General features: G+C 37.2%; 1 protein-coding gene across 1 annotated transcript in view; it reads left to right on the top strand.

The window, feature by feature from the left end:
- The first annotated feature begins 12,200 nt into the window (after positions 1-12,200).
- The window catches only part of macrod2 (mono-ADP ribosylhydrolase 2), a 466,505-nt gene continuing 459,947 nt past the window's right edge, over positions 12,201-18,758 (top strand). Inside the window, exons 1-2 of the mRNA XM_088012960.1 lie at positions 12,201-12,450; positions 18,330-18,428. Of these exons, the coding sequence (XP_087869086.1) occupies positions 12,414-12,450; positions 18,330-18,428 (136 nt within the window). The 5' untranslated portion in view covers positions 12,201-12,413. The remainder of the gene's footprint in view (positions 12,451-18,329; positions 18,429-18,758) is intronic.

The following is an 18,758-nucleotide window of genomic DNA, read 5'->3' as shown; positions in this document are numbered from 1 at the left end:
ATCTTTAAGGAGTTGTTTCATCTGGCCAACTGGCTTTGACAATAGAGTTGTCAACTGAAGCTGTGGAAATAACTTTAAAGTTCCCTCTAAGAAGTAAATCAACACTGAATGTTCCAAAATGATTCTGTCTGCACCCAATCAGCTGTGTCTGGAGTTCAGAAAAAGAAAGAAAAAAAAATCTGAGAAGGGAAACACACTAAGACCGAGGAAGACTTCAAAGCGCTACGACTGAAAAACTCAAGCAATATGCACAATAACAGAAATGAAAGACAAATGTACAGAAGCAGCAGTCTATAAGAACTCAGCTGAGGGACAGATAAAGCAAGCATAAACAATTTTGAACAATTAAAATAGAAGAAAAGATGGTAACATTGAAAGAAACAAAGATTGACGGTGGATGATTGAATGAAAATGGCATTCAGCGATGAATTATGGATCTCCAAGTACAATCAAGTACAAGTACATTGGATCAAGTACATTGGTCAAGTAGATGAAATGATGTAAGAGCCTTCTCTCAGGGTTTTGCAGCACTTATGCTACAAATCAGAAGTGCTTCACAGCACTTGCTTTGTAGCATGAGTGCTGATATGTTTCATCAGGAAACAAAAGCCAACTTAATGACAAACATCTCGGATCTCAATACAATTTAACATTTTGCCTTGAAATGAAAAAAAAAGGAAAATGACACGGGTCCATCATGCCAAGCTGGTCTTTCAAAACCAAATAAAAACGTTTTCAAGAGTCAGTGACCTATAAAACCATTCATGACCCTTGAAGACAACATGAAAAAAATGAAAAAGCTCAACAGGGACAAATACTTTTCAAGTCACTGGATTTTTCTCCTAAATCAGAATGCTAAAATTGGTAGCTTTTTTTCTGAAATGTTTGATATGTTTTGGAGGTTTTTTTTTTTTTTTTTGCAACAAAGTCAAATATTTTCCATATTTTCCATATAAAATTTCACAGCTTCACAGAAAAATGTATATTTATTGTAGATATGTTTAATTGCAACAATTTTTCTGCACATATTGGAGCTCTATATTTGTATATTTCATAAACGACGGAGCAAGTAGTTGTGATAATCCTAAGGTACGCTTCCTAAATCGACCAAGAATGTCATTGCTGTCAATAATTTATTTTGCTACAAAGATAAAGAGATTCAGGTTTTGTCATTGCTTCTGCTTCTCTTATACAAGGACATTTTCTTGGTAAATGCAGGCTTTTATTTGTCACTTTTCTATATGTACACCATCTCCTAAACTTGGGTTAACCTTGTTTATATCTGGTAGATGACATATTTTCTTCTTTTTTATGTTCTCCCTTTATATCATATTACTTATGGGCTCACTCTGCAATTGCGTATGCAACATTCACAACCCAGTGGGTCACTTTATGCTCTCAGTTCAACTACATAAAACTCATTTAGAGTCACAAACATTATATGACCTTTAAAAAGATTGGTTTACATTCTTTATAAATGTCTATTATTGGAACTTGTCATTTTTAAATAATCTCTATTTTATTTCTATTTGTAGGATTTGCAACAAAGAAAAGAAAAGAACATTTTTGCAAAAAGTTATGATGATGGATTTACTTTCTTCTTCCATGCTGAGATTTGTGGAAAACATGTTTAAATAAACCAATTTCAGATGGGGCATAATCTTGCCCCAAAAGGGGCCTTGTGCTCCATGTTCTTTCTGAGAGACATGTTAAGCCTCAGGAGGGAAAGGCTAGACAACATTAGAAATCTATTGCTTCTGTCATAATGTGTAGTGTTTGCTTTGGATCAAGTCAACAGCGATGAAAGGGCAATGTTCACCAGTTAACGCAAAGAGGGCTGAGGCTGAGGGTGCAGTGCGCTGAGGAGGGCCAATGAGCCTTCAGGGGACAGCGTCAACATTGCATACCACAATGTCTCTGTGGAAACTTCTTCAAGCTGTTGTTAATGGTGTGCAGAGGATCACTATCCAGTTTTATTTGATGTGATCTCTGTCACGACCTCACAAGCTGCAGACACATATCAGCGAAGGATGCTTTAAATGTAAGAAAAACAACAACAAAGATTAAAACTCCATATTTACTGGAGAAATTTTTAAAGAGGAGTTTCTACTTTGTTATAAAAACAAGTATGATTACAGTGAGACCATACGACTTATAAATACTGTAATACCTCTCTGACAGCAATTTGAATTCTGAAATAAATGTTTGGATGATAAATCTGGTGATGGGGATATCTTGTAATTTACCCTCATCTGTAATATTTAGCTGACATCTGACATATGAAAATTCTAGCTTGGCTCAGTGACTCTGGCAGTGACTCAAATAGCGAGAGTTCTTTGTATTTTTGCCTCTGTAGCGTAATCAGAAACATAATACATGACCAAGGTTTCCAGGTCTGTAAGCTTAGTTGGACCGAAAAACTACATGTAAGATTAAAGATATTTATTGTATAAAGAATAATCTTCAGTAGTCCTGTAGATGCCAAGGGACAAAGCAAGAGCGTAGGAATTAATCTGAAGAGAAGAAGAGCAGGTTCAATGATTTCCAATGTGAGACGATAGACTGGAAATGTTGAGCCTTTATTTATTTAGTGAAAGTTACCAGTGATGGGGCAAGAAGCTGGAGGTCCTGAGTGGTTGGTAAAGGGCACAAAAGGGTAGAATGAGGTAACGCTTGATTTAAAGTTTTCCTGCTGGGAAGTGAACCTTCGCCCCTCTCTCAACCGTTTTGCTGCCCTGCGTTTGTTGTGATTCTTGGATGTTTCAGTTTTGGTTTTCATAAACACATGTGTTTTGATCACTATGAGATCTTTATTATTGCTCAAAGGTCTTTCCGTATTCAATTAATGTACCTATGTTCAACATTGCTGGTTAGTAAGTTGTAGCCATATTAGTTAATTCTTTGTATAGTTTCTTATTTTATTCTTGTGTCTTTTTGTGTATATGGATTTATTTCTCTTAGATCTTTGCTAGTCTTTTCCACATGGTTTGTCTTTTCTTTGTGTTTCGCTAAGCTTTTTCTGTGCTGTTATTCGTCTTCACTCAGCCTGCCGGTTTGTTCTGCTCCACAGCTGTTGCTGATCCCATGATTACCTCACCTGCATTCAGTGTCGCTTTCCACACAGTATATAAGATCACTGGTTTTTGATTTTTGTTTTCATTGTTCTTTGCTGATTCATCTGTTCAACCCTGCTTTGTTTGTCCTGTAACTTGTGCCTTCAATCATCCCTGTGTTCTTGAGGTTTTTTTTTTTACACTTATTTAGTTTAGTTTCACTACTTTCAGTTTAAGTTTTGAGGTTTTGGGATCTTGGTCAATTTTTTTTATAAATTACCTTTTGCATCACTATTTTTTTTTTTTTTTGTTCCATCTCTGCCTCTCTTTTGCTTGTGTCTGACTCCTCTTTTGTGACAGTATGTAACTCCATTCATTTTCCTATTGACTCACTTGTTGCTGTTGAAGGGGGTTAGTTATGTGTGTTTAGACTGAAATGGAGTGTTGCTTTTCATCTACAAAGAGTTTTGCATGTAGGTCAAAAACTTTTGTTCTGACAAAATACATTGCGATTTTTTTGTTTGTAAATTGACAATGTGAAAAAGGGTGAGGGATATTTATGTTTACATAAAGCATTGTAGATAGTTTTTCTTCTGGTGTGGTAGTTTGAGGAATTTAGGAACATCTTCGAAGGAGTATTGAGGAGTTCCTCAGGAAAGTAGTTCATGTCCATAAAGAGACGTATGGTTTGAGGAGGTGCAAAGAAAGTGTCACAAAGTGAGAGCTGGATTACCTATGAGCAATTCTATGGACAATCAGGTGCTGAATGAGCATCCTGCTGTTTCTTTCAAACAAAAAGGTGGAAGAGGTGACTGAAATAAGTTGGCAGCCTTCATTGAGACCAGTAACTACTCATGGGAGTGGAGGGGGGAAAAAAACAATCACTGGCCACAATAACTGATCATTTATCCCATGTCATTTCACCTATGTGGTTTTGGAAACTTTGCACCAGATTTCATATGACTATGCATGAGCTCATTTCCCAGGGAGAAGTTTCACAATTGCCTTATGCTGACAGTTTATTTCCTCATTCAGCAAATAATGTCTAGTAACAGAAATTCACTTGGTTGCAGGTCGTACTTTGTAGGAATCAACTGGTCTAAACACACATAAGTTTAAAACAGGGTGTGATAGACTTTAGAGAAAATGCACAGTTCAATAATATAAAAAAGGAATACAGTTGAATTATTAAAATGTTTATCTCCATGTATTAATTTGCTCAACTACAACAAAATATAAACCTAATTTGAGTCGTTTAGGTAAAGAGGTAGAAAACAATTTGTTTAGGGCTGTAATATTGGGAGGAAGATGGAATATATGAACCAGAAATGGGAATACAACTTAAACTATCCAAGGGACAAGCTGACCTGGAGTCACCATGACACAGTGAGTTTGAGGCTAAAAGATGAATGAATATATAAGCAATAAAATGAAGTATTAGAATCAAACCAAATAAAAGCATGTGTGTTTGTTTTTTTTTGTGAGTATAAAAGCAGACAGAAATTAGGCAGAATCGTTCTGGAAATGAGTTAATGTCAAAAGCAAATTTTCAAAAATGCACGGGGACAGGCAAAGGAACCGGAATAAAACAAGAACAACATGACCTGCACAAAGAGTCAGGACAGCCTGAAAGAGAAGTACTGAATAAAGGAGTGTAAATACAGGATCATTACTGGGAGACTTTTCTGGTGAGTCTGATTAACTGCTGCATGGAAGCTTGGAGAGGACATGAGCCAGGACACTGAGGGGAAAATACTACAGGGAAGCACACATATGAATAAAATGATCACACAAGAGAATGCATGTAAAGCAGGAATGCACATCAAAACAAATCACTGGAATACAAAACTCAAAACTAGAAGCGTAAATTATAGAAGTCAATTTTCAACGGACCATGAAAATAAATCAATTACCTTGCGGGATAAAGCCCAAAACATGCTGTCTCTGCTGCAAATGAGAGCCAGCTACTAAAGCAGTAATGCACTTAAAATGTACAGCATGGGGAGACTTCCAGTTTCATTTCTAAAATGTCTTCATTTCTTTTATGACATAAATAAATGAAGACACATAAATTTCAAAGTTCAAAACACAGCAGGGCAAAAGTGCTGTTGCTTCGGGAGGAAAGGTAATGTAAAACTGCAGGCCAACTTCGCACAAACATAAAACCTTAAACAGTCGGGACCCATTTCACAGCGTGCATGCTTTGAACAATCAATCCGCACTCAGTCCATTCAACTCGAGTTCACCCTGCGATCAAGAAGAAAATTCCCGCTGCTCTTAGCCGGCAGAGAGCAGGCACGCTCTGCTGTGAGGAGACATGCTGGATGGGGGTTTTATTAAATGAAGTAAAATAAACAGAGGGAGTAGTTGCTACATATTTTTGCCAAAGCTGGAACCCACAAGAATTTTAAAGGAAAAGAATCCTCACAGCATGGTGCTTTTTTAATCCGACCTCAAACCCATTCTGAGCACATAGACTAAACAAAGTACCACTCAGTAACCCAACGTACTCGCATGTATGCAGCCTCATGACAAATTCATCCTACAACTGCATAAGTGAATTAAAAATAAAAGCGCCCCAACAAGAAACGCTGACGTGAACGATGAAGAAAGTTCAGTCAAAACAGCTGTAAAAGTGGGAAATAAAACGTCTTCCGAGATCAAACGCTCTCAAGAGGTTTAGTAAAGGAGAGTGTGAACACTTAAACAAGCATACTGATTGCAGATGTGTGTCAGATTAAGTCTTCGCATACACAATATGACACGCACACAGAAAAATGACTAGTTCATGACCAATTCAGACTATTTCTGTTCGAGTTGCTGTTCACATCTGTGAGACAGATGAGCGTAATGCATGGCATGTCTCACTGAAGAGTGATGCACAGTGAAATGTTTGATTTAGAGGGATGGAGAAAAACAAAAAATCAGCACTCTATGTTGAGCTTTCATGGTTGGACAGAGTGGCGCTATCACAAAACTCTTCTAACTGTAGAGCAAGGGACTTGGAAGCACTGCCTGTTGTAATCTTAGAGTCTGTGGTCTTTTGAAACTCCAGGTACCCAGAGTTCCCCAGATCATGCATAATGTCTCTTGCTTCTACTGAAGTGAGCAGTGCAGTGTGTTCCCATTAGATTTTAAAGCTAGAGAGAAAAGAGGGAATAAGAAAGATAACCTGAAATATAAAAGGAAATTGAACCGAAAGAAAAAAAAAACAGATGAAGTAGAAATAGAAATTGAATGCACCATTGCACTTGGTAATGAAACGATGTTTTCCACACACATTTTGTGGGAAGTATTTTTAATTTTAAATGTGATTATGTGGAATAGGAATCTGAAGATTCACAGAAAAAAAAAAACCTGTAGATGATTGTGAATATTTCCTCTAAACTTACTGTTACCATATAGGAAGCAAATAAATACTTATACTGTAAGAAGTGCTTTGTGACAAATAAAATTAAAACAGTAAATGCTCAAAGGGTTTGCTACTAAGAAATACAACTTTTTGCATTTTAAAATCTAAGTTTTGTGAAAAAGTATTAGACTGTGAAGATTTTATGTTTTTTTTTTCCTAATAATACCACCACATTAGTGAAAGTGAAACCCTGTTCTGTTTCACTAGCCACACTTTCAGGCCGGTAGAATAAGGTGATTTCTTAAAGACATGACTACATGAAGCAAGTTTTAAGAGCTCAAAACGAACAACATCATGCCTCGATCTGATCTACAATGGATGAGAAACGCCAGAAATGGCATGAACCAGTGAACCACAGTCAGAGCAAATTTCCACATATGGAGAAAATGTGGTGAACCATCCCAACGGTGGTCAGCCTACAAAAACTAACACCGAGAGCACGCCAATGACTCAACCAGGAGGTCACAAAAGGACCCAAAGCAACATCGAATGTACTATTTGTGATACTTGCCTCAACTTGAGCTGCAAAAGCAAAGGAAAACAATCTTTTATCCACCTTTAACTGGCTAAAAAGATCAAATGGATGTTTTGGAAAGTAGGCCAAACATTTTCCTCAATAATATAAATCAAGACATTACAAAATTTAGATTTCAGTAGTTTCCTGCAAGGGGGGACACAGCCATTTGTTTTGGTGGCTCACTTTTACACAAACGAAGAGGTTAATTTGGATAGCTTCTTACATTTCATAATTCAAATAATTTGAAAACAGTCTTTTTTTTTTATTTAGCCAGATTGTCTTGGTCTGATGTTAAAATTTGTTTATTGTGAAACATGCAACTGTGGAAAAAAAGCAAATCTTTCACATCTGTACACTTTCACGGTACTGAGCGTTAGACAATGAAAACCTCAGTACATAAAACCTATTGTTAAACCTCATCAAGTCTAGAGGGAGAAAGATTTCCTGTCTCCATTTATTTGTCCTTAGCGAGATTATGTAAACATGATACAAATGAAGGCCGCTGCATTAAAACCTTCGAAACCCACTGAAGCCCACTGTTGGCACTGGCAGGGTGAGCTACGTCAAGGAAAGCAGAAATTGCTGTTGAAAATAGTTTTGCGTTAAAGCCTTGACTTTGTAAGAGACATGATTATGATGTAATCCCTTTGCAGAAAACAAGCCAAACTGTACAAAAAGACCTAAATTGCCCTGTGATTATTGACATAAGGACACAGAGATTTGCTCAGTTTCATACCTACCATTCCTGTAGCCTCAGGGCACCATTTAGGTGGGCGATAATTGTGAGTATTTTCCTTGAGATAATTGCTTTATGTTGCAATTTCCCAAAGTGGAGAAATGACAGACATGCATATCAAAACAACAACAGCTCACAAGGAGGCAATGTTCTTCCAAGTGACTTGTAGGTGCAGTCAGTGCCTTTAATCCTCTTGTATCCATGACAATAACAACAGCCTACACAAACTTACACAAATAGATCCTCCTCTGTTAGGAGTATGCAAACTGCCCTTCAGACAGAAGCGCTGACTGGAGGGAAGCGGCTAAGTTTCAGCCTTTAATTGTTTGTTCTTTTGGTTAAACTTAAGAGGCTTTACTCTGAAATAATTTCATCTCATGAATCTGAAAGTACTTCAGTTGACATTAAGCTTTCATCAATACATAGACAAGCATCAAGATGAGTTAATTTTGATTGAAAGGCCATACAGCTAGTTTCACAGTTTTACACACACACACAAAAATCATAAGACCACTAAAACTAAAAAAAAAAGAAAAAGAAAAACCCCAGAAATGTTATGTTATGTTGTACATAGTACACAGGAAAGACTCCTGACCATCACTGACACCTTCCACAGGGTAAGTGTGAAAGTATAATTTCTAAAAAAAAAAAACCCTGTCTTTTTACAGAGTGCTGTATATGAGAATTATGTTGAAATCTTGAGTGGCAGAAAAAGCTCTGTTAGAAAAAAGTTGAGTAATTTGTGGAGGACATGTTTGGCATTGAATTATAGGAAGCAAATGATTGGTTGGTTGTAAAAAGATGTTTTCGTCATGCGGTAAGACAAAAGCCTTCAGCTTTGGTAGCAAAATTAGCTTAGCTAAATCATCAGATTTCACAGTTAGTCACCAGTCAAACGTTTTGAACAAACTTATAGCATTTATTTTATAGTAGGTTAACATGAAGATGGGCTGTAAGAGAGGAGAGAAGACATGTGGGAAAGGTCAACATCGATGACTGAGTCCTCCATACATGGGTCGCATGCTGTGACCCCAGCCTGCCACCATGACACCCATTTTGGAAAAGAAAATCATGATCCCTTTCAGGTTTAAGCTATTTTTGATCATTTCTTTATTGTATTTTTCTCTTGCCTTGTTTGTCAGTTTAGTTTATCTCTCAGTTTAGTTTATCTACCCAGAACCAGAACCAAACGAGGAGAAGCAGCATTCAGTTTCTATGCACCACGTATTTGGAACAAACTTCCAGAAAACTGTAAAACAGCTGAAACACTGGGTGCCTTTAAATCTCAACTTAAAACCCACCTGTTTAGAGTTGCTTATGGTTAAATTAGGATTAGAGTGTGGGTTTTGATGTCTTCAATGTATTTGATGTTTTTTTTTTATGTTTTTATCTTTTCTTTTTATCTTTTTATTACTTTCTTTTTATTTCTCTTTCTCACTGTTTGCGTCACATGCTGTTTTTATTTTAATTATGTAAAGCACTTTGAAATGCCTTGATGCTGAAATGTGCTATACAAATAAAATTTGATTGATTGATTGATTGATTGTTTCAGTTCAGTTTAATTTGTGTTTTGATTTTGCTCATTTAGATTTATGTTTCTTTCTATTACAGTTTCATTGCTTTCAGAGTTCTTTTCCTCTCACATTTTCCTGGACTGGTTTATTTTCTCCCCTCACTCCTCCATTCTTCACCAGAGCCCAGCTACTAATCACTGCCTTATTCTTCTCCACTATTCTTCCCACCTGCATCTGGTTACCTGTAATTAGTTCTCCTGGTCGTTTCCACTCTTCCCTCTGTTTATATTTGCTCTGTTTGCTTTTGTTCTCCACTAGTTTCTTCCGTTCCTGTCATCTCCTTGGCCCTCTGTTGTTCCTTGCAACGCCTTGCTGCTCCTGTTTTGTAAGTCTGCTCTTTTGTTTGAATTAAACTTTCATCATATTAACCCATAACTCCGGTGTTATTCACTCACAACCCAGTCTGCATGTCGGCCCTACCACAAAATCTCATCATAGGACACCAATGCCTGATTCATAAAAAGATGGCTCTTAATGTGCAAAAAAATAAATCAAAGAACTAAATTTCCAGCTAGGAAAGAAGCTTTCCCAGCTGAGAATCGACACCGTATTCAGGCTGGAACGCTGGTGAAGAGTCACTGTGCTGTCATTTCTTGGTATACAGACTTTTCACGTTTGAAAAAAATAAATTACAGACAGGTCTAAAGAATTAATTGGTGTAATGCTCAAATTACATAAAACATACATACTTTAACTCTTATTTCAATAAATTACATTGGTTAACACTAGAAAAATGCACAATACACCTCAAAATACTATTCACTATTAAAATAATCACATATATACTTTGCAAAAATGATTTTTCTATTGGTCTTATGTAATATAATTTTATCAAACATTTAATCATCACAATTAAATCCATAAATATTTTGAACCAAATTACTGAAATGAGCAATTTTCAATAAAGTTCCAACATCTTGAGGTTAAAAGCAGTATTACACTCTAAGGATTGGGGTGTTTTGAATAACAGCAGCAGACTCTCTGACCATTGTGAGAAAGATCATTCATGCCCTTTCTCTCAGTTTAAGCTGATGCAAGATTGACATCTAGTGGTTTGAAGTAAAAAGCACACAACTGCAGAACATTTCACATGCAATTCTGACTTTGTTTTTATGTTAAATTGATTATTTGATAATGGGTTCTATTCAGAGAAGCTGACAAAAAGGAATTAATACAGCGTTACGTAATTTTATACTTCTGTATTAGTCGAAGTGGGAACAAATGAGATGAGAAGTAGAGGAAATTTCTGTTCCTGGAAATGCGAATTAGTTACTTTCTGTTTATAACTGCTCAGTGTGACAGATACTTTTAATTTGCATAAACTGGGTGGTTGCTGAGGAAGATTAGGTCACGCAAATTTAAGATACAATGATTCCCAACAAGTCAAGAGCTTTTGTTCCATCTGTAAAGTCTGTTTTTATGTACGGCTACTGTTCTGTCCTTCAATGGCCTGCTTAAAACCTGAATACATTTCAGTGTGAGATCTGGACAGAATTCAGACCAGCTACAATCTAGATGACAGAAATTTTCCATCCTCAGATATAGTGTCAGTGGTTTCGGGAGCAGATGGGTCTGGACCAGAGCAGTGCTAGCACAACAGATGACAGACGGTGGTCTCTGGAACCAGCCTCTCACATGTAACAGTCCAACTTACTGGTCTAATCTGATCTCTCCTGTGAGAAACAGCCCTGTGCTTTACAGGAAAGACAGAAATGCCATCAACACATTAATTTAAATAATAAACATAAACAATGATCACAATGAATGACATAAATGTTCTCAAGTAAAACTGTATTGCGTGAGCTTTGCTTGGATTGTTCAAATCGAAATGCTGTAAAATTTGGAGTCCATAGTCACATGGAATTGAAACTAAATTCACTTCGGATTCAATTCAAATTCAGTCCAATTAAAACATACTTCATTAATCCCAAATGGAAATTAAATCATGTTACAAGTCATATTTTCAATTTTCTTCAAAGAGTAGTTGTACATTGTGCTATTATTATATAACAATCTGATGAAAATGATACTCAGGGTTGCCTGTTATGCTTTTATATGTAAGCCTTTGAAATGTCCAGGGATCCCTAAAGGTTATCTATAACCTTTACAATGTCATCTTTGGAGGATGCCTAAACGCTACCCTCAACTTTCACAGGACTATATTAGAGCATGTTCAGAAAACATTTTCTAAAAGGTCCCTAAATAACTACTACTTTAATAGGTTTAAGAGAACCTTTAGGTATATATATCTCTCATAGTTCACATAAATTGTGTTGTCTATGTTAAAAGCAATTTTATGAGAAAATGCAATGTAGAAGCTGTTCTCTCCAAGCTCCCTGAAGGTTGATAGCAACTTTTATGTATTTTAAATGTTCAATTTTAAAGATAACATTGAAAGCGGAAGCCAATAGCACAGTAAAGTGAAAACAAGTTCTCAAATTTCGACTATCAATTAATAATCTCAGAGTTAGCGTGACAGTAATCGTTATTTGGAATAATTTAACGTATATTGCACTTTTACACGCTGTGGTCAGTGTTGTGCCGAAAAAAACCCACCCTTCCATAAAAAGAACCCTTCGTTTCAGGAAGAAAATCTGAAAGCACTTAATGAATTGGGTACATTAGCAAGCTATAAATTAATTCATAAGAGCCACAATTGACTTGATAATTTCGTTAATTTATGTTGCCTATGTAAGCTGGGTTCTTTTCAAAGCGAGCTAAACTACCTGGGTACATTTTTCAGCAGAACACCGGCGCAAGTCTCCAACCAGCTCACACGCTGGAGGGACGAACCACCGGAAACAACCTACCCTCACTCCACTCCGAACGTTGGCACACCGTGATGGACTGCTCCAACAGACCAATCACAGGCCGACTTTCTTATTCCTCTGAGCCAATCGTGTGGCCAGAATTCCCACACATAATTTACGGAGCCATCACGATAGGTTGACGTTACTAAGGGGTCCATAGAAATTTGACAGCTTCACAGGTGAGACAACCGTCCAGAGGCTGTTTCACTTTACGTTTCTATTTTCTTTTACCCCCCGGAACTCCACTCACTGTGAGCCTGGGGTTGTCACAATCAAAAAGCAGCCTTTCGAAGTCTTATCACTCCGGCAGCATGAGCAAAAAGAAAAAGGACTGGAAGACTGAAAAAGGTAAGGGTTGTTTTGGAGGTGGGTAATGTGGCTATCATTTCAGCGGCAGACTGCATGAATTATAACCGGGACACTGACAGATCCTCTGCCTTTAATAACTTATTTTCTAGACTATTCTGTCAACGCCAGACGGAGGCTGCACAGATGTTACTGTTGCGCCTCTGCTTGTCTGCTTTATAATGCATGCTTGACATTCGCAGCAGCACCATTCACTGCTTCTGATCTCTTTATTAGCTTGCATTATGGGCGCTCAGATATATTTTCGACACGTTTCTGGACTTTAATGAAAGCCACTAACTAGTATTTCCTGTTTTCCACCTGTGTCGTGCTCCAGCATTAGCTCAGTGAGGTGCAAGCAGCCAATTCTGGGTGTATAAATGCCCTTGTAACCACAAACGGCTTTCCACCTCTCAATTACAAACAACACTAGTGTTGCAATGAAACACTTCAGTTGCTTTAATCTGCAGTAGCAATAGAAAAAAAAAACAATATTTCCTGTATTTAAATGCAACGAAAAGTGTTTTATGGAGTGCTTGTTTGAGTGCAAAAACTCTTGGACCTGTTGAGTATCAAAAAGAAAATCAAACCTGGTCGATATTTACTTATTAACCTATTCACATTGGAGCTTTTTTATTGCATATCTCTTCCTGAGGTCCAACATAGCTGCAGTTCACTAGTTTGCATTATGCCACTTCTGTCCTTGTCACCATGTGAGCATTGCTTTGGAATTATTAAACACATTATAGAATGCATCCATAACTAAAGTAAGAAGAAAACTTCATGATGATCTCCGTTTTTCACCTCTTGCTGCTATTAAAGCTGCAAGTGTTTTTTGGTATGTGCCTACCACCTTTGCACATGTAGAGACTTTTACCATTTTTCTTTGGAAACGGCCTAAGTCCAGTCATATTTAGTATTTTTCAAGTCTTACCTGGAAAAATACCGGGCAGGTGTAACATATGAATGCACGTTTAAGTGGTTCACCATCATGTCTTTGTAAGTTTGGGTTTATGTCATCCTTTATATTTCCAAATGACAGATTGAGCAGAGCTCTGTGAGAGGTCCAAAACTTGGACAAAAAAACCAACAACCTTGCTTTAAGCTTTTCCACACAACCTACAACAGAATATTTATTGCAATATTTATTTACGTCACTGAACTAATACATTTTTGTAAATATTACCATGAAACTTTTCAGTATTTAAAATATTAAACATTTTCAGATGGAATAACGTCATGTTTTTGCCTAAGAATAATTATTTTCACATTTGAACTAAAAATGCTGCTAAGTAAATATTTTATTGATTTAAATAATTTTATGGATGCCATGTTTGGGACAGAAATGCAAGTGCTTACATCCAAATCAGTTGATTGTATAATCTGAAGAATGATCAACAGCCTGCTAAATTTAAGTGGAGGAAAAGAAACATCTATTTCGTAAGTGCATTAATTCGTACCAAAATGTTGGGTTAACTGAATGTTAAACTTTAAATGAATTATCTTGTTGTGCATTCTGTTTGTACTCTAAGACAGAATGCCCACAAACTTGAGTCTCACTGATGTGATTCCTGACTCCTATTCAATATGGCTGCTGTGCATTTATAAAACTTGTGAAAGTTGTGGGAATAAATAATTTAGTTGCTCTTCTGTCACACATAGAACTTTACCATTGCTGTTTGCTTGCATGTTTCTTTTGGGTTTTAAGGCATGGAATAGAGAAACTTTATTCATGCTTTTGTTGTTAATGGTAAACAACCAGGTCACAGGTCACAAAACCCTGTGACCACTGGTTTTCTGACTTGGGACCAGAACATCTTTTGGACTCCAAGAAATATGGTAAATCAGATCTAATGCCACCGTCAGTCTCAGTTCCATTATCATATTTCACCATACTGTGTTGTTCAGAGATGTCTGGGAAATGATGGGGGCCGACTCCTGCATTCACAACTATGGCACAGCAAATCTTAGCAGGTCTATATGCTGTATAAAATAGATTTAGAGACAGTTACCTGTCAGGGTAGCTAAGCTTTGGAATTTGTCAGTGTTGAATTGTTCAACCTTGTGACTGAGTGTTTTATTATAGTCCAAAAAGCTTTGCTGTGTTCAGCTGCCTTTTTATTCATCCATGTAGAATAAAAGCAGCTGTGGAAATAAGAAAAGTAGGCGATGGGGAAAGATGGTACATTAGGATTAAAACAGATTCCCTGCACTGCAGTAATACTTTAAATGTATGACTGGCTGACTGTGAGGTCTCGCCAAAGGGATATACTGAAAAAGGTTATTTTTCTCCATATTTAGGGTCTTCCTCAGTATTTCTTCCAATAAAAGGTTCCATTTCACAGTGACATTATTCCCTTATTACTAGAGATGTGCCGATCAAGTTTTTTCCTGTCAATACCGATACCGATCACCCATGAGGGCCGATCACCGATACCGATCACATAATTATTATTTATTTATTTTTTATCATAAACCCTACCAGTTACATTATGTGGAAAAAGGAACCATGAATTCACCTTAATTTAGACAAAAACTTGTTTTCAATAACTTTTTCCAAGAAGAAAACTAAACAAAACAGGCATTGTGCAAATTGTACGGCTATTGATAATACTATCTTTAACAGACTGATAACATATGAAGGCTCTGAAGAGGCTAAATAATACAAAGAGCCAAAATAAAACCTCTCAACATTGCCAAGAAGTTCAAGTATAAAACATTCAAAGGCAAAAACAGGTTCCATTACAATAAACAATCCAGAGTTACTGAATGAAAACTTCCTGATAGCATGGCGGCTAGCTGATTACTGCTAGCTCTGATTGGCTGTTTCTGACTGAGCGGAGTAATTATACAGAACAGGGAGGAGATCGATTATTTTTTCAGAGATTATCTGTCTCATGTTAGGACAGCGAAAGTTTTAATACGTATGTAAAATGTATTTTTTTTTTTAGGTTAGATGCTGCAGCTTTAAGCAGAGGTTCGGTGTGAGAGTCACTACCAGGTGGAGCAGAAGCGAAGCTCCGTCTGTGAAATATTACTACCTGTAGCGTAGCAGCGGTTCAACAGCGAGAGCAGAACCAGCGTCTTACATCGCAGCTCGAAGACTTAAATAATTTTCCAGGTTATTTGTTTAGCTTTCTGACCATCATGCTAATCCGGGTGAGTGTTTGTAGCTGTGCGCTGCTTTACCTGCTATCTGATCCTCCGTATGTCTTTTTTACTGCAGTGAGCCTCGATGTAGCCAAACTCCGTCAAGTATGGCATTGTTTTTATGTCGTATTAGATTCGTTGTGTTGATGCATTTTGACCTGCTTCACCCCATGTGCTTTAATTTTCCGCCGCAACACGCAAACTTCCCCATTCACTCAGTGCGATATAGTTCCGCAACGCTTAGGATTTGTTGCTGCGCGTTTGCGCAGTGTGAAGGAAAAAGGAGACCAGCTGCACAGGCAGGCTGCGAAATGAGAAGCAGGTGATCGGTATCGGCAACAAGAGCCAATGATCGCCTATCACCGATCATGCACTTTTTCACGGAAATCTGCACGATTGTGATCGGTGACCGATCGATCGGCACATCTCTACTTATTACTATGACCAATGAGTAGATGTAAATTGTTGATATTAACCATCCTCAGCTCTTTTACAGTGCTTTGCTAATGTATTTACAACCTCTTGTACTCTTTCAAATGACCCTACTAGAATTTTATATGATAGTGTAATTCAAATTTGTGCCTAAATTGTAAGGATTTCTTTATACAAATTAAAAATTTGGAATTGTGGCAGGAATTTATTTTCAGCTGCCTTTCTAACAACCAAAAACAAAGAAACAAAAAAGTTACAAATTGTCTTTACCTGATTATTAACTGGAGTTCACCTGTGTGACATAGGGGTGTTTGTTAGAGAACTCAGGTGAACAAACATGTAAACCAGTGCATATGAGGAAGTTGTGGAGAGATTTAAAGCTGGGTTGCAACATCAGAGCTCTACAAACTTCACAGAGCACCGTTCAGTTCATCATTTAGAAAACAAAAAAGCCATGGCACAACTGCAAACCTACAAAGACAAAGCCGCCCACCTAAACTGAAAGGCTCGGCAAACAGGGCATTAATCAGCAACCGAACAGGAGAGAGGCTTATGGTAAACTCTTCAGAAGTTACAGATGGTAGAATGTCTTGACAGGACATCTATAAGTTGTCTGCTCCATAAATCTAGTGTCTTATGGAAGACTGAGATTAAGAAAGCCAGAAGAAGTCCTGCTTACTGTCTGGCACAGGAGATATAGCAGAGGTGGGGCAAAAGATGCTTTGGTTAGATGAGACCAACATTTTGATTTTTTCTACAATAGACGAAGAAACATTACACATCGCACGGATACTTCGCTATGATAAAACACGGTAGTGACAGAATCATGTGATGGGGATGCTTTTCTTCAAAAGGGGCAAGGAAAGTAGTCAGAGTTCCTAGGAAGATGGATGGACCTAAACACAGGGCAATCTTAAAAAACATCTTGTTAAAGGTTTCAAAGCACTTTAGCCATTTTTCAGCTAAACTATAGCCTTAAATATACAAATAGAGGCTTGAGTGAATAGCTTAGATCAGTGGTTCTCAACCGGTGAACCACTGACCAAAGTAAAGGAAACATTTCTGTCAGTTTTTTAAATCTTAGTCAGTTATTCATGCATTATTCATAAGACTAAAATGATAATTGGAGCAATCACCAACAGTCATCTTAACAGGCTTTACTTGCATATTTCATAAAATAAACATCTCCCAACCCTTAGAAGTATTTTCACTTAAACTATAATCAGCAATAGACTAAAGGTAAAAAAAAAAAAAAGTCACTTTCTTCAGTTACTGTTTTTATTGCACACATTTTTTGCTCCTGATGAGAGCCTCGGAGTCTGGAGATATAGCACACAATCCAACTATGAGGTTAAACTCAATATCCAGTCTGTTTCTGTTGTTTTTCTTCAGCTGAACCAGAGCTGAAAAGTCACTCTCATAGAGACAGGTGCTGAACGGCTGGAGCTCGAGTGGCAAGGGAAGGTTGCTGCTGTATTACAGTACAGCAGCAGAACTGAGGAAAGCTTACCCTAGCAAATTTTGTATTGCAATTACATGATGGCCTGCCCGACTGACTTTTAGTTATGATTTCCATGCTTATTTCACAGGTGTTGCACATATAATCACTCCTTTGTTTCTCAGGAAACTAGTCTTACAAAGTTGGAACCTTTCGCTGTGATTGATTAGCATAGATTAATACATTTACGTCTTCTTCTGTGGTGTGAAACAAATAAATGCCAACTCTCATTACAAGGAATCATGACCACCTTCTGTAGAATTTATCAACAATCCACTATTGTTTATTTCCTCATCATTTTCTGTCCATGCAATTGCTCACAACTAATTGGAAATGGATTTATGACCCATCTTTGGGTCAGGACTCGCCACTTGAGAATTGCTGGTGCAGATCCAAGAATATTAATGTTAGTTATAGCCCAGTTAACGTCAGACGTAAATCCAGTTAAGACTTTCAGTCTAATCTCACAAAGTTTAAGAGGCATATCTCAAAATGACTCGCTATTTTTTTTCTTCCCCCTAACAAAATGTATCACAGTTTGTGATTGTAAAGTGGCAAAGTATTCAAGAATAGAGGTGAACAAGAGGATTATCTCATCAGGATGGAAAAAGGGCGTATAAACGGGGCAATCAAAAGTTTTGTAATGTCAGTTATTTATAATCGAGGTTATTTTCAAATCTAAAAGATTATGTAGAAAAAAAATTGGGAGTGGATTGGTCTATGGTAGAGGTGGAATACCAAATCATATTTTTGGAAGAAGAGGAGTTTGTCACAGAACTTTTTGTTTGTTTTTTGTTCACAGAACGACTCCTTCAACTAGATCGAGAGGACAGGCGCAAGGAGTATCGTAAAGGTTTTACACAACTGGACGACATTCCAACTTGGAGAGAGGAAAACAGATGTGAGACTTTTTATTCATTATTTAAAGTGCTGAATGCCAAGTTGGTGGAAAGTGGTAGTTTTTTTTTTTTTTTTACTTCTCATTTTGCATCATCAAAACTTTCCCACCACATTTTTTGTAAGCTTAGGATTTGTGCATCAAGAGTAGTAAAACTCTAAATATATTTGCATGCAGTTTAATGAATATTCCTTTAAAGGTAGCAACCCATCATGTATTGCATCAAAGCAGATTTTTGTAACTGCGATTTTAAAAACACTGATACTGAAATGATTGCAGTTTGAAATACTGCATACAGCTACTTGTGAGAGTTCATGCCACCTTGAGCTCTTC

The sequence above is a fragment of the Poecilia mexicana genome, unplaced genomic scaffold, assembly GCF_051168715.1.
Source record: "Poecilia mexicana isolate PSO_F unplaced genomic scaffold, ASM5116871v1 scaffold_15, whole genome shotgun sequence".
Lineage (NCBI taxonomy): Eukaryota > Metazoa > Chordata > Actinopteri > Cyprinodontiformes > Poeciliidae > Poecilia > Poecilia mexicana.
This window is presented reverse-complemented; position numbering and strand designations above follow the sequence as displayed.